At 38.6% G+C, this 25,980-nt stretch overlaps 1 protein-coding gene across 1 annotated transcript in view; it reads left to right on the forward strand.

The window, feature by feature from the left end:
- Window positions 1-25,980, forward strand: part of TMEM117 (transmembrane protein 117) — a 225,310-nt gene that overhangs the window by 157,604 nt on the left and 41,726 nt on the right. Inside the window, 1 exon segment of the mRNA XM_075727575.1 lies at window positions 25,294-25,453. Coding sequence (XP_075583690.1) covers window positions 25,294-25,453 — 160 coding nt within the window.

The following is a 25,980-nucleotide window of genomic DNA, read 5'->3' on the forward strand; positions in this document are numbered from 1 at the left end:
CACAGAAAGACATGCTGCATGGAGAAGATGCAGCCTCAGCCAGTGGTTTTGTGCAAGATGTGCATTCTGAAAGCCCACAGAGTTAATGGAGATCAGAAAAATAGTTGCTCTTGTTCACAGCCGAAGTTCATAGACTGCATCATGGCTGGATTCCAAAATTCAATTCAGTTTTGTAAAATAAATGTGATGATTAAAGCAATTAAATTATTTCCCTTCCTGGAATGCTGGAGTACTTTTTTAAACTGTATTTCTCCATAATGGCATGTTTAAATTTGTGCCTTAGAATTTGCTGATGTACTTAGCTGAACTCCTGACTCATCATCTTTCTCATATTCCCACATTTCCCGTAAATATTGAGTATTTGCACATTCTGGACTGGAAAGCCCAAACTACAAACTTCTTTTTATCATGGCAAAGACTGCAAGAAATGCTGATCATATCAAATGTTCTTTGGCTTTCAGATCCACGTGAAGAAGTGATCTGAAACCAATTTGTGCCCAGTGAAAATCAGTTTGGAAACTACCTGTTTTTAGAACCTGTGGATTTCGTGTGTAACTGGAAGCACTAACACAGTGAAACTGTTTCACTGACATTAATGGGATTGTTTAACAGTGGGGACTGAGAACGCTCTCCCTGGGGACACGTTGGATCAGTTATAAGTCTTCCACTGGTTTCAGGATATAACAGTTGTCATCCATTAAGTATCTGATTAAAAAAGTTTTATTCCTCTTGATTTCCTGATAGTCCTTGATGACATGAATTCGGCTGTGGCTTGGATGTCAACAGAATTTTGAAAATAGAATTTAGCAAAATTCTCTCCACCTTATCACCCTCTTCTGCTGGTGCAAACAGGCAAACAACACCAACAGGCTAACAATGCTACCAGTGAAATCACAGCTTGACATCCAAAGTGTTGCACAGGACTAGAATATGGCTTCACTGATGCTGAGTTACTTTCTATCTGTTGATGCTTAAAAAGAAGGAAAAAAATAGCTTGTTACATCCAAATTCAGTTATTTAGAGGTAACAGAAAAATGATGCGACTCTGTCTTTTGGAAAGACTGGACTTGGAGCAGGAAATTACTATTTAAATGCTGCCAGACTTCATCCCCTATCCCATTCTGTCCCCTCCAGATTCTTATGCCCCATGGCCACTATCAGAATAGAGCCATTTCAATAAAAATGAAAACTTAATTAAAACTAATGTTTCAGGATGTGCTTAACATGACTATAAATATGAATGTACATATGATTAATTAGTCCTTGTATAAAACCTCCATTTAGATGTAACGAGCATTTCTTTTGTTTCTTACTTGCTTTTCTATTTTAAAAAAGTCAGTAGCATTGTAAAATTAAAATAATTTGCTGACAGCTATCTTAATCAAGACATTCAACTTTAAAATATCTTTTTTAGGCTGGATAACATAGTGATAATATTGTGGCTGTATTTTTATTTCAAATAATTGCATGTTGTCTGTCTATAATTGTGACATTAGAAAAAGCAACGCCTAAATAAAGGGTAGATTAAATTGTCAATAAAATCACAACAAAAGGTTGCTAACAAAAGGTGCCCAGCAGGGCTCTTGGTTTTATAATGTATGTTTTGATACTTCAGCATCTTTTCTGGATTTTTTTTTAACACCACAAAAAAATCATCTTAGCGGTTAAGTCCTTACAATAACAGATACCAGTTAAATTTCAGACCATGCATATTTGAGGTACTTTGTCTAGCTGGAAGTTATCCTGATGAACATAATGAATTTATCATACTGATTAATCAAAGTCAAGAGCTTCACTAAACAGTGTGTAAACAAAGATACTGTTAATACAGTACTAAACATTTTCCATCTTTTCAGATTCTTTACCTACTGAAATGAATGATCTTTTCCTTGAAGAAAAAAACACCTTGACTGCAATTTACTGTTGTTTGCTCTGTGTACTGATTGTGTTGGTACGTTGGTGAGCACAATGCTGCTCCTCATGCAGATAAAGAGTAAATCTGTCTGGATTTCAATGGAAAGGGCATCAGCCCTTCTTGTCTGGGATGGCTGAAGGGGTAAGGCAAAGCCAGTAATAACAGTTGGAAAAAAATCTATTCAGCCTTGAGAAAGGCCCATATTTTGGAAGCTTTGTTCCTCATACTCTAGTTCACTGCTTCCCCATTTCTTTTTTACACACCCTACCAGAATCCACTAGTTCTGCCATAGAGTAATTTGAATTTAATTTCATTAAGTAAAGAATATCTTACAATTGGGAAGATAGAGGACAAAGGCCAAGAAATTGTCAAAATATTACATTAAAATGGAGGAGGTTTTCATTTCAGTTTCATGACTTGCTATGGCAGTTTTAGTTTATTCAAAGATATGCTGAAAATAAAAAGAAGATATTTCTTATTTTAAGTATACTACATACAGCTTTCTCCCAGTGCTGAACAAACATTCTCTCTGAGATTGTGCGACTGTGTTAGCTGCACTGCAAGCTCCTGGGCCTTTCTGCTTTTTCATACGTTGGAGAACTGCATGATGTGTAAAATGCACTGGATAATTGTTTCTTTGTCTTTTCTTTCTTGTTCTGGTTGCTTAGTTACTTTTCATTTAGATGGGTTGGTTTTAATTTTTATTTGAATTTATACATAATTGTTGGAACTTTTAAATAATGAAGTGCCTGAAGGTATCTTTACTACAAACTGAAACAAATAATAAATCTATAACTTTTAATAAATTAATTTCCAACCACCCATGGCCATTGTTTCAAAACAAACAGCTATTAAAAATGCTCTAATTTGGGCCCTCCATTGTGCCAGCATTGCGCAGCCCAAGAGCAAGTGAACTCTCTGCCCCAGGGAGGTTACTGTCTGGAATTCCAATTTTAAAAAGAAACATGGCACAGAGATGTGCTAAATCCCTCATCTAGAAATGCATATTTGCTGCTCACAAAAGTAGCATGTCAGTTTAAAAAAGGCCCTTGACACATGCTCAGCTTCCAGTTATTTGCATGCTTTGCCCTGACCTCATTTATTGAAATATTCACGGCCCATTGACATAGCGCAGGAAGCAATACATCTTGGGCAAGGAAGTAGAGTGAGGCATGTTTTCAATGACAGTGAACAAGCTGGAAATATCTTATTTGACTTTTAAATGATATATTGAGTTGAAATAGTTGGAACTTAGGTGGGAAACAATCATCTATAAATTGAATAAATTTCATGTGGAGAATCTGGAGGAAGACAGCACATGCAATGGCAATGTCATTTTTAGTGCATTAGTTCTCAGGACGAAACTTCTCTCAAAGGCAGGGCCAGCTTTCTTGTCTAAACTTCTCTGCAGTATTCTGTCACATGAAGTCTAACATAGTCATGCTTCTAAACTTTATAAATAAAGTAAAATATGAATTTAAGAGTTTCCCAGGCATTCTTCCAGTGATAGAAGCTTGACCAAGCTGCATGAACATGCCTCTGTTATAAGGAAGTATATTATGAATGTAGCCATTTTTCATTCAAACTGTGATACGATTGATTTTAGTTTTAATGTCTTAAGTACTAAGGGTTTAAGACTGTCCATAGTTTTCAGGTTAACCTAGAAGCCAGGTGGTGCTTGTGGAGATCTTCAGGATTGTTTCCTCAGGGTGGCTTACTTAAGATTTGAGCTGCTGCAATTTAATCATACTTATCTTTAATAACTTGAACAGGAAAAATTTTGGTTCATAGTAGAATAATTTACACTTTACAACATTATCTTGGTTTGAATAAGACCTTAAAAACATTTAGCTTTTCCCCTTGTGTGCAGCTGAATTGATAAAATTATCTGAACTGCTTTAGTTTTATTTTTATGATATGTAAAAAATTTATACTTTCTCCCAAAGCAAATTAATTTATAAGATGCAAGCACAGACAAAAGCATCTGGTATGTGATAGTAAGATTTCAGAGAAAGATTGTGTTATGTTTCAGAAAGGTGGGGCTTTGTACTTAGAATTAAACTTCTGTTTAAAGTGGTGTTTAGCAGAGTTTTTCAACCCATGTATAATTTCCAGGTCTTCCTACCGGAAAGATTTCTGTGAAGCAGGATTTTGGTGTCTTCATTTAGAAGTACCACTTTCTTCTTGTGCCACAAGATATTTCAATGACTACAATATATTTTGGCTGGTTTCAAGAAGCATACACTCTCTTTTAATCTATACACAACCTCAATTAGTGTTCAGGTCAGTAAGTGGGAAGACATTTATGGAATCAATCATTTTGGGTTAAGGAGTACACATACTGCAAGCGTACTAATGGAATGGAAATAATGCCTGGAACATCTCCAGAACAGTCACAGTCTCAATGGAGCAATTAAATATGTATGAAGAATGTTTGCAGTGAAGTTCAAACACATCAGCCTGAGGCTTATATTTTTGGTTTAATTTATTCACAGCCTTTCTGTGGACTGCTGCTTGATGGTCCAAAACCACTTCTGCACACTGCCTCCTGCATCATCTATGTATCTGCTGACTGACAGATACAGTGACAGTTGCTATTTTTAATCACCATCTCAGGAGCAAGGAGTAGACTCTGTAGTAGCAAAGTGCAGTATTAGTATTCAGGTTAACAGTTTTTATTCATTAATAGATTTGACATCATTCATGGTATGGGAAGTAGTCTTCAGAATTAATTCAGACAGTGTTTGAGTATTTAGCAAAACTTCTTAGCCTGAATATGCTGGCATTATTAGGTCTTCAAATTAGAGTATTGCATGATATGGTCTGTATTCCATATCTTCATATCACTGCTTTTATCCTGCATGAAAGAGATGCTTGTACTATACAGCTAGAGGCTGCTTTTTTATATCATGAATGCCAGAGCTCTTTAAAAAGTTAGTGGTTATATTTCCTGATAATTTTCATTCTTTGCAAAATGTATAAAAGAACACATGCTATTTTCAGGGTCAGGAATTCTTTGCTCTCTCTACTTTTCAGTAATAAATAAAACCAGACTATTTGGGGCTTTGTAAAGAGAGTTTGCTTCTTTTGATGGGTCTCAGTTCTGTGATTTGTCACTGATCACAGAGCACAAGCATATTAGCTGGTTCATCTGTTATCAAGTCATACACTGTGAGTAAGTGGGATTGTCGTATAACCAAGCTTAGAGCTATTGGCAAAGCAACTGAGCAAAGACAGCCTTGTAAAAGGATTACTGGTAATGTAATTACTTGTGGAAGATGTATGGATATCTCCCATATGAAAACACCAGCATCTTAATATGCTCTTTAAGCAATAACATTAGTGGAATGAGAGCTTCTGTTCCAGTAATGGCATACACTACTGGTAGATAATGGCACGGTGAAGCAAAGGCATTTGTGTAAAGTAAACACTCTGCTAAAGCCAAAAACGTGCTTTTGTTTCTTTAGCTAGTCACAAGGCTGTTATTGAAGCAAAACTTACTTCCTAGTGACACTGTAATTATTTTATTAAATGCAATGGAGTTGTGAGGCCTCAAAGCTCCGAATAGATTTTCTTCTGGTCTGGAGAAAAATCACTGTTTATAACCATACTTAAATCTATAACTGCTAATAAGATAACAATGCTTATGAAAAATATGTGGTGTTAATATGATCCGTATTACTGGAAATGCCAGCGATATGTCATGGGAGAGCCCCCAAGTCATATAATTTTTTAGAGAAGCAGAATTAACTTAGGACCTTCAATTCAGGCATAGGATAAGCAGTCTTGGTGGTGTTGCAAAATTAAGGAAACCTCTGTGCTTGTGAACAGTTGTGGTCGATAGCTTTTGATACTCACTTTAACCATCAAGATGATTTACTTTTCCTAGTGAAAAAGAACATCCGCGTAAATATATTGAAATAAGCACCTGACCTTCATCTTTTTTAAATCAATGGTAAAAGCCCAGTAGTCTTCAATGAAACTCTAATACTCTTTTAGATATTGACAGCTTTTTTTCAGTTCGTTGTAGGGGACATTTTTCCCTGCAGTATTTAATAAGCTCCATGGCATTCATACAAATAGATTTGTGAAGAATACAATGACAAGTATGCTGTTTCATTCATTAAGTCTTAAACACTTTCTTTCCTCACTTTTGATAATATTTCCTTCTTGCAACTCCTGTATTTCTTTCATCACGGTGTTGATTCATATCTTCCCATTATTCAATAAGCAAAATTCTGGTGCTGGGTGTATGTTTCTCTCTGGGGTTTTGGGGTTTTTGTTTGTTTGTTTGTTTGTTTGTTTTGTTTCCACTTCATCAGGCTCCTTCTTCCATCCATTTATTGAGTTTTGCTGTTGGCTTGTTTTTCTTAAAGTCTTATTTTTATGACTGAGTAATAATAATATTCTTAAAATTTGCATCATTACGATTTTTGTATCAGAAACCTGATTGGGTTATTTCTTATCATATGGGGGCAAAGAATCTAGCTTTATGAGTGTCAGAAGAAGTTGCATGCTTACCTTTTTTAGCATGGCATTCTAAACTATAATGTGTCTTGTGACAGCAGGTTATGCCTCACAATAGCAAGATCAGGTTAATAAAGAAAGCTGACACTAAGATCTAGGTATGTGTACTCAGAAAGTGATACATATGAAAAATGCTTTACCCTTCCAGAAAAATGAGTCACAGCCAAAATATTCATACCTTAAACATCTGAATTTACTGTCCTATATTTATATTTTAAGCATCTAAATATATAAAAATATCCCTTGAACTTGACCAAATGAGATTTGTGGGGCTAGCAGTACTCCAGAAAATCAGGCCATTTAAATCTAATTCCCTGGCTATGGATTTAGGATCCTAGCTTAAGACACAAGATACAGTTGTATCATAAGTTCTTTCCCTGTACCATGTGAAAATGTCAGATATTTTAACCATCTGTCCATCTTGTCAAGCCATCTTAGTATGTTTGGTTTTGTGTTTTCTGATCAGTTTGGAAATAGAGGTTAAACAATTTTAGGAGACATGAAGCACTACTTTGTAACACCATTATTCAATTTACCTCCTCAGTTTTATTATTTTAATTTTTAAGATGATTCATGCTATTTGGATATCTGCAGTGAAGTGACTTGCTGTGATTGAGGTAATTTCCAGCACAAGGATAAAACCAGAACTGCTAAAACTCAGAAAGGCAGGATTCAACTTCAGTGTCTCTCCCTGAATGAGTGGAAAGAGAAAGAAGGTATTATTATCCCATTTGCAAAGTCTGATTGTATGCACGTGGTATAGATGATGCCATCTAAGGTCTGGATTTTGGATTGTTTCAGGAACCTTTTGGCTTTATGACACAGCTGTGCTCATTAGGACATCCACTGCCTATTAGAGCTCAGTTTTATCATTCTCTTTGCAACATAAGCAAACTGGATGAGCATTAAGAAAACTCTGCTTTGGCAGCAGGTGTGACTATGTTATAAAATAACCGAGAAATTAAAGAAGCATTTCAATTTGCTACATTTTACTACATCTTTTCAGTAATAAATCAACTAAAATAAACAATCACTAGCAGGCCTTGGGTTACAAAAAGAACAGGCTTAACAAATCATTGCTCTGTAATACAAAGTGCAATAACATAAGTAGAAAGCTCTTGCAGATGTTTTTAAACATTTCATTTTTAAAGAGCTCCTAGGGCAGAGCTGTTTTGAATGAAATGGATGGCAAGGTCCAAGGTGGGACAATCTGTCAACACAGCAGGCACCCATCACCAGCATAGTATGTTAAGCAGGAGCTAAGATTTTAAGCAGCTCTCATCTGTGATAAGGTAATAGTTCATTCCAAACTTCTTGACATTCTGAGATGTTCTGTTATCATCTTTCTAAAAGAGATCTGAGGACATTTGTCCACCTGGTAAGTCCAGCTAGAAAATAGTCCTGATACTTCAAACTGAATGATGAAAACGGGTTTTTTTTCCCCTTAAGAAACAAGTAATCTATACACTGTCTTTGAACTATGCCTTGTAACCAAAAACCTTCATAAGCTCAGTTCTTCCTGTTTGAGTAAAGGAACAGAGGCTTTGCTAGTGTCACTCATTACAGAGCCACACACCCTGTCTTTTAAACCAATTTGATGCAAATGTAATTCCAGAAATCTAAATAGAATTAAACGTGTTTTGTCCCAGCATTTAGATTTATGCAAATTCAGGGAAATTATCATTTGATTGACAGAGAAACTGGTAACAGCATTAGTCAGTAGAAGCATTGTTTAGATTTATTCTATGATGCAGCATTTTCTCAAGAACTTGTGGGCTATAGAAGATCCCACACTGAATGCAGCTGTAGACATCTTGCTTTGAGGGGAGCTGGCTGCAGGGGAGATGTTGCGGCATTCTGCAATTACTGTTCATGGCACAACTGGTGGTTACCCCAGTCCTGCATAATCCATCTCTGAAGCCACCTTGAAATGTTGATGACGTGCATTATGTAAGCAGTCATTGGTTATAGGGTTTGTGAACTCTTTTCACACTCAAAAACCAGCTGGTCTAGCATAGTATTTCACAATATTTGGGGAATTTTAAATGTAAAGTCCATTTCTCCCTAAATAGAGCATCAAAATACCCCCACCACAAAATGAAGACCTGCTTTAACTTAGTGAAGGTAGCCACTGCCTCAGATGAAATAGATTTCCTTTTTTTAGTAGGCATTGATGGGATTATCAACCCAGAAATCTCTGTGATAGATTGCCAGTAATGGTTGGAAAGGCCTGGGAATGATTGTAGTTCACATTCATCTTTCAAGTCTTCCTAGCTAGAGATGTCAGTTATTTTCAAGTCTCCCAGGAAGAACATAAAGCCAAAAAACTCAGTGAAGAACTGGCCAAATTAATTTAGTATCATCTCAATGACTGAATGACCTAGGAGAAAACTGAAGACAATACTAACAAAGTTAATCAAAACGATTAAACAAAGCTTTCTGAGAGACTATATCCAGTCCCAAAAGCTGTCCATTTTACAGACTTTGTGAAATAGGTGTAGTTATTTGCTCTGCGGAGGTCTAAAAATTTGGCTGATTCTAGTCTCTCCAGTGGTTGTTGATCAAAGAAGCCAAGTCCATCCATCTATTCCAGATGCTGCTTTGTTTCAAAGTCTCATCAACAATACAAAGGTTCCCTGTTTTGAGAGAAAGTGAGGCACTGCAAAATATAGCCCTTCCAGAAGTATTCCTCTAGCTGCTCTCTGTAGGTGCTTGCTGGAGAATGATTGAGCAATCATAATAAGTGATGGGGAGACAGCCTGTAGGCTTTTATGCTTGTCAAACACATATGTTAAAGTATTTTACAGGAAGAAAAGGATCATATAACTGTAAAACTGGAGGGGACTCAATCAGCATTGGGTAAAGTGTTTAACAGAATATTAAACACAGAATATATATTTAAGAAAATTTAGGTCAGTACAATGTCTATTAAACTCAGGGTCACTTTAGCACTACCTAAGCTATTTTGAGCTCAATATAATCATGGAGGCAAAGCAAAAGTTGATGTATTTTGTGCATCTCTGGAAGGTAAACCAGGTGGATACCTGGCCTGACCTAAATGTGGCTCCTTGTTCTGACAGCTCACCTATTCCTTGGGCAAGAGAAAAGGGCTGTCCCCAGCTTGTAGCTTGGCTGTGGTGAAAGAACTACCTTTTTGGATGGGCATAAGAGGTGGGATGTTAACTATCTACTCTTTAATACTTTCTGCAAGATGGTTATAACCCTAAAGGAGATCCACAAGAGAAGACTGCAGAAGAAGCAACAAACGCCACTGGTTATACCCCAGAAGAAATGAAAACTGGTGCCATTTTCCACTTGCTGTCAATCCCCACTGCCTGAACTTTGCAGTGTCATCCAGCACTGGGCTGTGCCCCTGCCTTAGATCCTGCTAAGGTGTCCTTAGTCATTTGCATGAATCCTAGATCACTGTCGTGGTTTAGCCCCAGCCAGCAACTAAGCACCACGCAGCCACTCGCTCACTCCCCCTTGCCCCAGTGGGATGGGGGAGAGAATCGGAGGAGTAAGAGTGAGAAACACTCCTGGGTTGAGATAAGAACAGTTTAATAATTGAAATAAAGTAAAATAGTAATTATAATAGTAATGATATAATAATAACAATAATAATATACAAAGCAAGTGCTGCACAATGCAATTGCTCACCACCCGCCGACCGATACCCAGACAGCTCCTGCGCAGCGATCGCTGCTCCCCGGCCAACCCTCCCAGTTTATATTCTGAGCATGACATCATATGGTATGGAATAGCCCTTTGGTCAGTTTGGATCAACTGTTCTGGCTGTGCCCCCTCCCAGTTTCTTGTGCACCTGGCAGAGCATGGGAAGCTGAAAAGTCCTTGCCTAGCATAAGCAGTACTTAGCAACAACTAAACCATCAGCATGTTATCAATATTCTTCTCCTACTAAATCCAAAACACAGCACTATGCCTGCTACTAGGAAGAAAATTAACGCTATCCCAGCCGAAACCAGGACAATCACCAAAACACTGTCAAATCTTAGGGCCAGGGAGGCCATATTACAGGTTACGGACCACACTGAAATTCATGCAGAACTAGAAGTCAGGTCAAGTGGACAGGTCAGGAGGAAGAAGCAGGTCTAAGACCAAACAGGGAAGAAGAGACAGCAAATGACAGCAAACCACAAGAGTACTAACTGCCAAGTAAGAACATCAGCTAAAAGCAAATGGTAGGAAAGCTGCTTTTTTTGAATGTACAATTACATGGGCCTAAGCTGGCAAATTCTGAGCATCTTCACATCTGAGTCTTCCTTGTTAGGACATTAGAAGAGTCCTAATTGAAGAGAAGAAGGCTGGAAAATAAAGGATGACAAATTATTTCAGGAGGAGAGGGACCTTTGTTTACACCTTGTTGGGAATCCTGCAACAAAACTTTTTTTTTTTTTTTTTTTGAGAAAACTGAAACATTCAGAAATGCATCACTTTTGATTAAACTTTCATTGAGAAATGTTTCTCATCTGTGAGAAGGAATTTCTGGTCAAAAGTAGTGAGAGACTCAGTCTCCTCAGATAGCCAGTAGCATGGTGATCAAATCCACATGGATGAATGTTTATCTGAGCCCCTCACTTCTCAATGGGGGGAGGTGGGGGGAGAAGCCTCAATTTGGGTTTACTGCATGTTTGCTGAGTTCCCTGAATATTGCTGTTTTCTGATATCTGTTTACCATAACGAGCTGGAAAAGAGTGCAGATTAGTCTCAGGATAGAACACAGGGCTTTTTCCTGAAATACTGGAAAGTTCCTGTTTGAGGGTGATAACCATTTCCTGACAAGCTCAAAGTTTAACCAAATATGTATCTGGGCATCTTAGTGAATTCATCCATAATAATTCTCAAGTTCTCTTGTGCTTCTTGCTTCTCGGAAATTCCTCATCTTCATCTATCAATGGAAAAGGGGAATATTCAAATTGTCACAGAACTAGGCATATAATTATCAGAGTAGCACTGGCCTTCAGCATGTATTCTGGGGAGTCTATTAGCTTCTTTTTGCTCATTCTTCATTCTAACCCTGTTCTCTTCATAGAAAGGTTAGCTTTCCAGGAGATCAAAATCACAATAATTCAGATCTGATTTTTCTTTGTCTTCTAAGAAGACATGTGTCAGCCTTATACTGGAACTGGCTCAACTTGTGGAAGAACATGCATATTAACTTTCATTTCCTGAGCAACTTTTGCATTGGTATCAATTCTTCTTGAATCATCTGCAAAAAGTATTATATGTTACAATTACTGTAAATGTCAAGTGAAGTTTTGAGTGCTTGCATTTGTAAAGCCTTAGTTGGAGCAACAGTGTCAGTTGAAATGCAGAAGTACTATGCACAAAAGAATCCTTTCTGTTTTGATTGCATAGTTTTTTTTTCAGGGGGCATGGTAGTACTTTTTTTGGTTTGACACTAGTGCCATTGCTGTTCTCTTTTTTCTATAGGCAAATAGGATTGCTTGTTGGATGATAAAATTGTGTTTCCTTCATAAATGTTAATGTATGACTTATGTGCTTGGTTACTAGGATTCTTTTATTGGAGGGAAAATATCATAGGAGCATAGGATCACAGGATAATTCAGGCTGGAGTTCAGGATCTCAGCAGGTCTCTGGTGTCCTGCTGAAAGCAGGGTTAGCTCTGAGCTAAGACCAGGTTGCTCAGGGCTTTATCCAGTTGGGTCTCAAAAACCTGCAGGGATGGAGACTGCACAGCCCCTCTGGGCAGCCTCTTCCACTGCTTGATGGTCCTCATTGAAAATAGTTTTTCCTTATACCCAGTCTGAACCTCTCTTGTTTCAACATAGTGTTGTCTCTTGTCATCCTGTCATTCACTGCTGTGAAGAGGCTGGCTCCACCTTTGTGCTAACCTCCCCAGAGGAACTGGGGGGCAGCTGTTAGGTGCTCCCAAAGCCACGCTTTCTCCAGGCTGAACTTGCCCACATCCCTCAGCCTCTCCTCACAGGACAAGTGCTTCAGCCTCCAACCAGCTTGGGGACCTCCACTTTAGTTTATTGCTGCTTTTTAGGTACTGGGGGGCCAAAAACTGGTTGTGATATTCCGGATATGGTCTAACAAGTGTGGAGTAGAGGGAAATAATAATTTCCCTTGATCTACTGGCCATGCTTCTGTTAGTACAGCCCCAGACACTGTCGGGACCTCTTTGCTGCCAGTACATATGCCCAGCTCATGCTCAGTTTGCTGTCTACTAATACCCTTTTCTTACTAAGGTAAGATTGATATTCTTTGGAAGATTTTTGACATAAAAATGCATTGCTCAGGAGGCAAGATTAAAGCTTTTTAGATTTTTGTGTGTGTGTTGGAGTTGTTTTGGAAATGCATTTAATCAAAATATAATCAACTTGTTAGATGAAAGAGCCTGCATTTACTTAAAGTGCTTTGGAAAAAAACATTAAAGAGCAGTTCAAAACAATTGTAATTATTTTTTACTTTGACAGGGTTTGCACAAATGTAATTGTAAAAGGCACAACATCTTGATGAATGAGAAGTTATATCCCATAGATACCATGGTGTATGAAACCTAAAATAATGAGAAATTTCTTATTCCATCAAACTACTATATAGCTAAAATATATAGCTGATCTAGTCCAGAACATAGAAAGCTATTAAACTATTATAATTAGCTTATTCTAGTTTTAAACTGTATTTTTCAATTTTGGTTGTGCATATAATACGTTGTCTGAAAAACCATGAGAATATAAGTGCATACTATACAACCCTCCCACCTACTCTTGTCAAAAGCTTTGTTTAAAAGCAGCAACATGACAGCATCTGGGCAAGGACAATGTGTTCCATATGTTCTACATAGATAAAATCAGACTCTGTTTTTATCCTTAATGCTTTGTAACTCATGATCACAAAGACAGGGGGAAATTTTATGGGTTTTGTTCTCATTTTTTCCAAAAACTTGCAAGGATAATTTTAAGACTCTCCAACATCAAAATGCTTTGCAGTCATTTCAGTTTTCTAAAATGTGTTTTAAAAAGCAAATAAACCCCAACTTTTCAGTGGCATTTTTCATTTGACAGTTTCTAAATAGAACTTTTCCATTATTTTATTCAAAGATGAGTTTTGACAGTTCCTACATAAAATGTATTTGTTTTTCAATTCAAGCAGGCTTTTCACTATTTTCTTGAAAGAAATTAAAACATTGAAAACTGGCTTCAGTTTTGAGATTCAGTTCTGGATTCAGGTGCCTGGCATTTATATCTTCATTATGGCTATTGACATGCCAGGTCCTACTACAGCTGATGGAGCTCTGCCCAATGCAGATGATGGTCATTCATCTCTCCCTAAGTAGAAACTTGCATTTAGTCACCTGAATCATTTTCCAGACTCCACTGCCTGAATAAAGGTGGGATTAAGGTGCCTAAACATAGGCATTGACTACGATTTGAAATGTGTTAGGGTATTGAAAAAGTTCACAGGCCTGGTAGACGTGACACAGGGCTCAGAGGAGACCTTCCACTGCAGGGTCTGGAGGCCAACAAAAGTACTCCGCAGTGCCCCAAATCACACTAAACACATACGTTGAGGCAGCCAAATCTCACACTACATCTCTGTCGACTGTAGTGAAAGATTAGATATGTTAGCTCACATGTAGATTTCTACAAAAAACACCTATGGTTAGGTTTGTAGCTGAATCTGAATTCCTTATACAATGTTTTAATTGTGCTGAACTAAACCATATGTAAAAATAGGCTGTGTTAAAAAAATTTAAAAAATTAATGGTCAGTTGTTCACTTGGCTCTAGCCAAAATGTAGCAGACTTCACATGTGATTTGGGGAAAAAAATGGAATAATTTAAATGCAGAAAAGAAATGTGAATCTAATATCCTGACAAAAACATTCGGAGTATTGTCTATGTAGTAAAACTTCAATCAGGGCTAAAGTTTCATTAATTATGAAATTAATTGTGAATACAAACAATGCTAGTAAATTCAATAATTGGGAAATAATGAATAAAGTTATTTATTAGTGAAAGAATTAGGTTATTAATTCATAGATTTTTACCACCTTTCTGATTTCCATGTTGTTAATTTGGTCTTCTGAAAATCAGTTTGTCTTAAATCAACTATCTAGAAAGCCAAATAACTCAGATCATAGGTAGGCTTGAAAATGTGGTGTTAAATCCACATTTATGCTCGTGCTTCTTTCTAAATCTAGAATTTAATAACATGTTTCAACTCGGGAAAATCAAGGTGTTGGGATATACCTCTAGCTCTGGCTATAGATCTGAAGAGGCTAATTTTAGGCTCTTGGAGTAGCATTTCAATTACCATCTAAATGCATTTGAAATGGGAGTTGCCTTCTAAATGTAAAGACATATGTGTTTTTCCATTTCAAAAGCTTTTTCCCATTCTACATGGCAATGAATTTAAGACCCTATTGAGTACTTCATAATAACTGAGAAAAGGAGGCCAAGAAGGTTTTCTTCTCATAACCAGTTTCTGGGGATGCTGGAAACATGGAAGCCCAAAGTCCCTGTTCTATATGTTTTGGAATATGATCCCATGTCTTCCTCTCAAGGTGAACAACCTCACTTTTACCAGGGACTGAGAATAACATAAAGACTCGATAACTAGCCACTAAGAGACTCAGTTAGGGTGTGGGAAATCTGTGTCCAGAGGGTTGTACTAATGTTGACTTGTTTATACAAAGTAGAGCAGCTCCAACTAGGGAGGCTGAACAAATAGTACCATGTAGCATCCAAAAGCCTGGTTATTATGGCATTCAGCTGGTCTGTTTAAGACTGGTATTCAAATGCCTGGTCTGAACCACACAGAACAGGTATTTGCCCCTGGTCTGTTTGCCTCATCTCACAGAGTTGAGATGCTGCCCTAACTCCTGGCTCCTCAACCGCCGCAAGGTGCAGGAATTATGTCCAGTTCTGACACAGCTTCCTTCACATTACAGAAATCAGTCCTTTCACAGGAAATTTCCATGTATTCATGAACTGCCCTTGCCTGAATATAAACCATTTTCACTGAAAAATTGCCAGGCAGGTCTATCCTAAGGCACATTCGATGCTTTGAAAAGATTGTTGAAAATCTTGTTTCTGCTGTTTCTTGAGCCAGCTGTCTTCCACGCCCCGCCCCCCCCCATTCTGTGGATAAAGTGATATATCCATCTGAAAGTAACACAGAAAATAGGCTTTCCTTTACCTTATATAGAATTGGGGGGGGGGGGGAAGTGTCAAAATGCTTTCTATGGGAGTTTGGCAATTAACTTCTAACTTTGGAAGTTGAACATGGAGTAGAGTTCCTTGGATGTGTCTTATACTACCTTGCGTATAATAGGTGTTGATTGAAAATGTTTTTTACAAGCAAGACCACAAACCTTCTTAAAATGTTTTTCCTTTTCTGTGTCACAGATAGGAAATAGCATTTAAAACGTAAAGCTTGTGGCTGATGAGTTTAATTTAAATGAGCTGCTGTTTGAAATAGATAACACTTTCATTTTAGTAAATTAATGGTGTGGCAAAAGGAAACTCAAAGATGCTTCTACGTATAATAAAAAAATTATGCTCTCTAGAATTCTAATATTTCACCATGTGATTACATTACCTCATCTTTTTTATTTTATTACATGAAACACAGTAAAATGTTTCCTCTGTGCATTAACATAAATGTAATTTCAGACTTTATACAAATCTTTGTGCAAAAATCCCAAATAGCTCTGGAATCATACTGATACACTCTAATAAAATTGCAGCCATCACAGTCAAAGGATAGAAGTAAAGCAAGGTTTGTGGGAGAGGTAATATCCTTCCTTTGACAAACTGATACAACTGGAAAAAATAAACTAGTGCTGTTTAAATTCACAAAAATGTTTTTCATTTTTTCTAAGTAAAAGCAATATATAAAAAGGCAGAATAAACAATTCCAGTTTTGCCAAACTCAGAGCATCCTTTATATTCAGCAGTGTCTGGTTTCTTCAGCTCACCAGGCAGAACGACGACAAGCATAGACTAGAAGACTTAATTGGGAATGCAAGGTTCTCAAAATGTGCGGTATCTGCTATGGATAAACATTTATAAGCTAGTCCCAACATAGAGTTCCCTTTGCTATTCCCTATTTGAAACAGAGAGTATTTCACAACTTGCAATTTCAGAACAGATATTTTGGAACTGGCAGTTACTGGCAAATACTGAATTACCCATTACTTCCTACTGTGGGATAGAAGTCAGAAATAGACCATTGTGATGGCAAGTTTTTTAAAAAGATAATGCAATTCAAAGTTTGAATTAAAAGCCATTTTCTTCTAATTGGTATTTAACTTGAGATAATTAAGTCTTTTTGATGGCAATCTACATTAATATACGTTCTCACGCTTATTTATGCTTGCGGAGCATGCCTTGGAGGGTGTGACACACTGAAATCTGGCAGTAGTATTATTCCATATCTCTACCACAATGTTGTCCCCATTAGGAGAACAAGCACCATATTTTCGCAAAAGAGACCCAGTGTAATTATTTTTCGAAATATTCCTAGATATTTGTTGCATGTGACTTCTAGGGTGTGTCCGTATTAGCAGTTCACTTCAGTAGCGCTCTTCTGAAGTGGATCTCCCAGTCATCTCTCCTCCTACCCTTTGGTTCGTGGCATGGGTTGAACTTGGGGTGCACAAGCAGGATTTCTCCTGGGTGCAAGTGAAGTGGAAGCTGCGCTCTGGGATCTCACCTGGCGAGCTGCAGGTATGGGTGGGTGCTCAGTTCAGCCCACAAGATGCAAACACTGTGAACATGGGGTCCTCAGCACCAGCTGTCTCTCTATGGCACTGCAGTACCCCGCTGCGCTGCAGTAGCTGCTGATAAAGGCAGAGCTCTTAGAGTCCCTGCTCTCTCTCCTTTCAGAGCACTGTCCTGCCGGGGCAGAAGAGCAGTGGCCAGCTGGAGGCTTGAATCTATGCTGCTCCAGAGAACCCAGATGCTTTTCACCAGCAGAGCATCTGTCCCTTACACTTGCTTAATTGCAGCAGTGGTGCTGACACCAAGCAACAGGCAGACTAAATATTTTATTTTAAATGGTTTTAGAGTTGCTATTTTTGACAGATTTAATAACAGAACCCTTCTTAATTAAAACAAGTGAAATAAAAAGTGTTGGCATTTGCATATGAACATCTGCAGTAGCATTGTTCTTTATAGTTATTGTACACTGTGGAACGGTATGTTTGGCCAGTGATGATTCTGGGATTAAAAATTATGGAGAGTATTTAACTTGATGGATGATCTTTCTTTCCTGAGGACTGGAAAGCATTTTTAAATATCAAGAGCAGTAAAATTTGTTCCTCCCTTTCTGTATCTGTTTTCACAGGGTGTATTTTAACTATTTTGGTGCATTCATGAAAAATTGACATTGTAAACCACTGCCACTGAAAACATAAATAGTAATTTATAAAACATTGTTTAGAATTGCATTTCTGTTTCCTACAGCACCATCTGAAGCTGAAAGTTTTGGTGCATGCTGATTAACTGCTGGGTGGTTTTATTTAGAGTTTACATATACCTAGACTATATGCTAGTTAATTTTCTTTCTTCAGTAAGTTCACATATATATTATACATTTTATTAAGTATATATGCTCATTTCCTTAAAGACCAATAATAGGAATACAGAATTTGTGATTTCATTTCTTTATTAATGTGTCCTTCTGTCCCAAATATACATAGTATTAAGCAATAGCTGGAATACTTACTAGTGATGTTTAACAGTTTTTAAATGACCTGGCTTAGTGGCAATTAGGTGTGAAAGTGTGATAAAAAGTTCTCAAAATGCTATGTCATACAAATCTAAGAGCTACTTTTACGAAGCACAGGTAGTTTTTTTCCTGGAAAAGGTGTAGTCAAAGGGCAAGATACTGCTTTTTCCCTCTTGGAAAAGATGAAATGAAGATGAGGAAAATAGCCAAAGTTTGTCTTTCATCTCTTCAGTCAATCTTAGCAGAACTCTTACTATCTGATCATCAAAGTTGTAGCTTCATAAAAGATTTGTCAGAGGGTCATGCAAGACAAGAAAATTCTAAATAGCTCTAACAATGAGCAGCTCAAAGTTGCTGGTAAATTGAAGGTAATATTATCTTCCCCTTATGTACGGTTGTGCAAACAATTGTATTTGATATTTGAGCAGTGAAAAACTTCACTTTTGCTATGTGACAGTTTGAGAAATCAGGTCCCATCACAGACCAGAATTTGCTTTCAGTACACTTTGCCCCGCTGATTTAGACATGAAGAATCAGGAGACTCAGAGTGGAAACAGTTCCTGTTTCTAACATTAAATGTTTTGTGAACTTGTATACATTTCTTAGCTTGTCTGTATCTTTGCAGGTACAAATTCTGTTTTGTTGAGTTTTCAACTCAGTACAGACAAATAACACAGACTGTTTCCTGAAGATGTGGCTGGGTGGAGTCAAAGGTACTTCTGGCATAGGTCTGGAGGGGGTGTGCTCTGAATGGTTTTGTGGTACTGCATTGGGGCTGCAAGAGGATGAGTCAGGGCCTCATGGACTCTGCCTAGGGAATTCCTGATGTGGGAGGTAGGACATGCAGAACAGCAGAAGAGGGTGTCTCCAAGCAGCCAGAACCTCAAATCACTGCAGTACATTGTGTCTTCTCTCAACCAAGACTTCGGAGAAGATCATTAACTTCATGCTTGGCAAACTGATTTAATGAAGTGGCATGGGCAAGCCAGCCTTCCAGTTTGAACCGCCTTTGTCATGGCCCACAATGTTAGTGAGCGATTAGAATATGTGCACTTGCATGGGTGGTTTACAGATATAGCCAGGAAAACCTTTTACAAGGATGGCTGCTGACAGTGCTGTTATTTTGGAATTAAAACAAAACTAAAACATGTGGCACTCCCTCCCCATGGAATAAAGCCAGAAAGTCTTAGGTTTGCATCAACACTTGACATAGGTTGTAGTAGATTGCAAAGCATGGGTATTCCCTTCCTCTCCCTTCCTGGCTTAGTCTCTCACAGCTCTTCCTCCAGAACCCAACTTTGTGTTTCAGAGAAACATTGCTGCTCTGGCACACAGTGCTCTTTCAAGGCAAGGACTGGACAGGCATGGGATGGCACTAGTGGCATTTCAGATGGCAGCGGTGGGATTTCCCTTTGGGGAGACAGACTGCAAACCCCAGTATGGCAGGCAGTCTGCACACAAAGCTGCACAGGCTTAACTGTGACATTCTCTGTCACGCTATTCGAAAAGGAGTTTTCAAATTGTTGGCTTCTGATGGGAGAAGGTCTTTATTTCTTGCTAGTTAGGGATCTAGAGAATTATTGATGTATCTGACTGCAGTTACACATTCAGAGAACAATAACTGCATTGCAGATCCCAGGAATAAGTGGCTTTTTCTTTTCTCCACAGGCAAATACGGGCTCATCCCATTCATAAGAACTTGCAGTTCATAAGCTCAGGATTGTGACAAGACAAAGGGAGAAGAATTATGGACTAGTCAGCCAGGGCAAGGACAATGTCTGCAGTAAAGATGAGGGCACTGGCAAAACAGCACTGTAAGGGAGTCTGCAGAGTCTTGAGAGTCTTCAGTGCCAGACTGAGCTTACAAAACTCCTTTGGGAATTAACTTGTCAACACAATTATGCCCAGCATGCAGTGTGGCATCTCCTGCTCCTCGTATCCCAGGAAATTGAGTATCTCAGGCTGTCCCTACCACTTGGAAATGGAAACAAGCCAGGCTTGCTTGGAGGCAATGGAAAAGTAATTTTTACTTTTGCCACTGTTGAGTGATGTCACCCATGAAGTAGCCCGGAGTGTAGGAGTGGGAACATCTACTGGGGAAATATTCTGGCAAAGAATCCTACAAAAAAATTTAGGTCCTCACAGCACTGGATGGATTACACACTCCACTGGGTTTTGTGGGTTTTGCTTTCTTTCACTGAACATTTAGGATTTATCTTGGACATCTGGAAGAGCTTTTTAGGAAATCCCACCCTATCCTCAATATTTTGGAGTGGATGAAGGCAGGTAGCCCTGACACTTTATTGCCTGCTGAAGAAGGGCATAGCTCTGCTCACCCAAATACACACTATTCTAATTTTATTTTCTAGGAAATGTGTTGGCCTCAACTGGCCCTATTTTGCTTCTGTTACTTTTCCTTGCTGTGATGTTGTGTTGGCTTTGTGCCCTTGGTGTTTGTGTTCAGGTTATTTTTTTCATTACACTTTGTAAGTATGTCTTGTTTATTTAATGTACCTGTGTTTCTGCTTTAAGTTTTCTCAGTTCTTGTTCATCCTTTGGCCACAGCTGTGCCAGAGTGTGGCACGCAGGGCATCTGGGCACTGGCACAGCAGCAGAGAAATTTCTCAGGAAGCCCCAGAAGAGCTTTCCTCAGAGGGTGAGGGAAGGTCACTAGAAAGGAAGGGATGGTGAAGAGCTACTTTCCTTTACAACAGGATTTTTATTTGAAGAATCAGTAGGAAGATCCAGCCTGATCTCTGGTCATCATGTGCCAAGTGACAGCTGAGGCATTGTATACAAGGGGCAGAGAGACAGAAAGTCTGGGGAGAATTTTTCTGTGATTGTTGAAAGAGCAAGAGGTGTATAAGAGAAGGGTGTGATGTTTTCAGCCTGACAGGCAGAAGTAGGGCTGAGATAATATGCATGATGGGCATTGCGTGTAGGTATGTATGGATTCTCATAGCGAAATGAAGCCCACTGTTTGCATTAACAGTCCTGCTAGCAGAGTTCCTTCTTTAGCAGAAGCTATGCAGTGCACTGCATGCCAGCTTACTGTGCACAGAGTTTAGGAAGCTTGTATCTAGGTGAACAGATGAAGTCTGTGATCTCATAGCAAAGCAGCCCAGTGCAAGCTCCATGAGCATGCTGTGAAATTTATGGGCACACAAAAAAAATGTATGGAGTGATATTCCCCAGAGACAGCAGGGAATATGCAGCACTGCCTACACTGCAGGTCAGTACCTGTAAATTGGAGTGCCCCAAATCAAAGACACCCTGTTTTCTAAACATTTCATGCAAAGCTGTTATCCACCAGGGTCTGCATTATGCTTCAGTGACAGCCTTTTTCTGTTCACATAACTCTGACCTCCACTGAGCAAACAGAAGATTCATATGTGACCAGCATCTCAGACTTTTGCAAAGTTCAAGAGACCACACAGAGCAAAGCTGTGGATGACACCTGTGTGGTAGCGTGTGACTGGTGACATAACACACCAGCTCTGAATTTCCCCACCTCTAAGTGCTTTCCAAACAACTTTTCTGGTGTGGGTTGTCCAGACTTCAGAGTATGATGGCTACACTCTTGAACGCTAGGACAGCAGTGTGGAGACATTGTAGGTAAATTAATACCAGGTACTTAGCATAGTTTGTTGAAGATGGCCCATTGCATGTGGATGTTCTGTACTTACTACTGACTGTAGTAGTGTAGAGGAAAATGAGGTGTCATGACCTTTCCTCTCCAGAAATGGCATTTCTGCATGATAGAGACTGCAAGGTTGAGGTTATGAACCTGTTTGCCATGAGGGATTGCCTGCAGCCACTGCCAATGACAAAAACCTGCTCAAGCTTCTGGCCCATGTTGCGCATAACCTTTCATAGTATATAATATGCTGGGTGATAGATGTTAAGTGGTTGGTCAGCTTGGTCAAAGCTTATGGTCCAAGAAAGTGCTGTTGTGGGAAGGTACAGAAGCCAAAGGCATCTGTTTTGGCCCTTGTTAACTGTGTGAGGACAAAATTAATGTTCTGTTGGCAAATGAGGGCTGACTGTGGATTCAGTTTGGCATGAGTGACTTGGTTTGACAAATTCAAGACCAAACTCAGTCCTGGTTATCAAAGATTATAGAGATACAGTCTAAAAAAATACCTGCTTCTTGAGAGGTTACTGGCAGTGAAAAGTTCCTCTCTTCAAGCTTTCCCTCAGTTTGGTGCAGAACTGGGGATTTTAGATCATCACTGGCAGTCACAAGCACAGCACTGACTTTTCTGGTCCTACCTAATAATTTTAACTTCTCAGTATGCAATTGGCCTGGACAGTGCTTTTTTGCAGACTTTTTTTTATTTTTATTCTTCATTGAAACCTTGTATCTTGAAGAGTATGGGCTAGGTTATAAAATGTGTGTTATTGTAGCTGAATAGGTGCCCAGGGTGCATAATCATTCAATATAGCAGGCTAGAATTAGAAGTGAAATATAAGTGTATTTCCTCTGTGGAGTAGAGAAAGAAGTTGCATTTCTTAATGTCTGCTACAGAGAAGAGTCAATCCTCTCTTGCCTTTCCTCTCTGTAAGCAGAAGATGAAGAGATCCTGCCAGCAATGCTGTGAATAGTTTAATGGCATAGCTCTTTCTTAGCAATGTGCATTGCAGAATAAAGGACAAACTACACTAAATATTGCAGGGTAGCTCACATTGGTTCATCTGATAAAAGTTATGTCAAGTTAAATGAAATCCTCAGCTTCTTCTCTTAATCCCCAGGACACTGGGGCAATGCTGTACTTTCACAAGTGAACTGAACTCTAACCCAGACAAACTCCGTTTATAGTAACTCCAAAAGCATGTATTGAATATCTTGCTGTGTTCCAGTATCATAGGTCAAAAAAACAACTGAGTGCTAATTATGCTGTTTAATGCAACCATTTCAAAAGTCTATTTCTAATCTTTTTATTGGTTTCACATTTTCTTATGCTATTAGCAGCCCATTTTCTGCTCCCTTCCCTCTCTATTTGACATTTCAGAATGAATAACAAAGCAGTTTTTTAAGTGCGTATGCATTTCCTCAAGGAAATCAGGGCTTGAGCACACACATTGGTCTTTGCATGCATGCTGATGAAGCATGCGTAAAAATATGTCTGCCTTTGCTTGCATACACGCCAAAGTCTGGGCTTCCATGCTTTGAACTCTTGCTCCAAAATGCAAATGCATAATTCAAGAGGACTGAAGCAGAATAGTGTTGAGCATAACCTCTGGGTCCATGGTTCCCATAGCAAACTATGCAGGCCTGAATTACATTTCTAAACTGTCCGTGCACCAGGAGATGTGGGTTCCTCAGCATGAGGATGAGGAAAATCAGTGCACCCAACAGCCAGGGCAGTCTGCGCAGGCCAGCAGACAAGCACTGAGGACTGTGTTCTTTCTGGAGAACCTCTCAGCTAAAGTGAGAACATTTATGTCCATGTGACTTTCAGATATGAAGGCAAAATAGGTAGGAAAAAACACTTTTTTGGGTCTCAAGAGACTATATGCATGAGAGAAGCACCGTAATGAATCGCCTTTCCAAAGTAAGCTATTCTGGGTATGTGCCAAAGTGGAGCCTGTAGTCCATCAGGTTCAGGTACTGACAGGTGAGATGGTAGCTAAGCAAATGTTTTGGGGATAAGCAGGCCTGAATATTGCTTAGGTCTAATTAAGTCTAATATGCCTCATTCATTTCTTTCTGGCCCAGATGCTGGTAATACACTCAAGGGACACTGTTATGGTGCCAACCAGTGTTGAACGTAACTGAATTTATTTATTAAGAATAAAAAAAATGTTCAAAGGTAAAGGTGGTAGCAATCAAGTCATTTTGTGTCTCATTATATTGTGAAGAAGCACAGCCCATCGTGCCACAGAAGAATGATATTTAGGAGTCCAAATGTGCACACTACTGTTTATATGCGTATTTGTTTTCCCTTCCTACACAGACATAGCCAAGGCTGATGTATAAAAAGAAATGCCTACAGACTGGTAGCCTGTGACTACTGGTGTACAGATTTTTCTTTTACTCTTCTGAGCATTTGTCCCATTTGGAAGTGTCATGGGGAATATTGTTCACGTTGTTTTACAGGCCTCAGTAGCTGAAGAAAATGAGACGTTATTACTGTAGAAAAAAACTCCACCCTGCCACATTTATATGGCTGTGTGCGTGCATTCAGATGTTGATATGCCCCTAGTAGAGCACAGATTTACTGACAGCTATGGCTACTGGGAGAAGCCTTGCTCCCACTCAAATTACCAGCTAAATTTGCCAGGTTCCACAGAAGCAGGAATTCAATCAGTCATCGCTGCCAACTCTGAAGGATATCACCAAAGTGCTGCTGGAAATGATGCAGAGCTATTTTGAGAGGGTAGCTTAGAAAGATATTTTCTTAAATACCATATTGCAAAATTGTATGAATTAGCCAAATGTGTCTTCTGGAATTCTCATAGCATTCATATGGAGGCTTTATTACTTCTGTAATTCACTCTTCACTGACTTCTCAGAAATGCCATAAGATGTGTTGAAAACTTGTACAAAGGACATCTTAGGAGACACAAAGCAAAATCTTTCCACAACCACTATAATTCACTAAAGATGAATTTAGTGCAATGAAAATTTCTTTCATACAGATGTGTTTCTATATAGAAATTAAAATTCACAGTTAGTGTCCTATAGCTCCTACAGCCGAGAAAAGACTTTGCAAAGGCTCTGATGTCTTTGGTGCCTTAGAAAATGCTCTCTCAGATTGTTCATTTGAATTTGGCCTAGATCATACAGTCCTTTGTACGTTATTATAGTTTACTTCTTTCTTATTTTACTTAATTGGTTTGCATCTTCAGTGAAAAATATGGAATGAAGAACAAGTGATAAACTCCAATTTGGCAACATGCTTAGTACTAGCTACTAAATTTCTTTTTACTAAGGATACTGCTGACTGCTTTCCTATTTTGAATTAAATGATTTGTTTGTACACTTAATTTTCTTCAATCTCTTCATCAGCGGCAAAGACCTGATAAAGCACTAGCTGACCATTAGAAGACAGATAAAATAGAATGATGCATCTTCATTACTATTGTGTTCTGTCTGAACTATTTTTTTTTTTTCTCTTGCAGGACGGTTCTGTTTACTCTGACCTCTGTAGTTGTGCTCGTCATCACTACTGACTGGATCAGCTGGGACAAGCTGAATCGTGGATTTCTGCCAAGTGACGAGGTCTCAAGAGCCTTCTTGGCTTCTTTCATCTTGGTGTTTGACCTTCTTATTGTCATGCAGGTACAGTCTTCTAATGTTTCATTCAAGCTGCTGAGGCTGCCTAGTCACTCTATTTCCTCTAGAGCAAATGATGTTTAGGTAAGACTACATAAAGGTAAATAAATGTTTAGTTTGCAATTGCTATTAGTGGAGGCATTTTATAACACCATTCTCAGTGACTTTGGAAAAAGCCTGCTGGCCTTTTATTGTGAAAACATTTCTGATTTCTCTTCTTAGACTACCAGGTAAATCTGCATGACTTTCCAGATTAGAAGGTGCTTTCTGCAAAAATGACATCAGAAAAAGAAACAGAAGCTAGTTGTTTTGTAAATTCAAAGCTTGTGTCAGGAAGATGAGAGAAATTCAGCCAAACAAGAAAGAAATACTTTGATATTTCAAGCATTTACAATATTAGGTATACACATAGCGTTTTAAGATATGAAAATCAGTATTTGCTATTAAGATTCCACTTTCCACTTTCAGACGAAGATTTCTTTGCTTTGATGACAGTAATGTACTGTAATGTCTTCTGCCAGCAAGGTTAACTG

Source organism: Pelecanus crispus, chromosome 1, assembly GCF_030463565.1.
Source record: "Pelecanus crispus isolate bPelCri1 chromosome 1, bPelCri1.pri, whole genome shotgun sequence".
NCBI classification, from domain to species: Eukaryota; Metazoa; Chordata; class Aves; order Pelecaniformes; family Pelecanidae; genus Pelecanus; species Pelecanus crispus.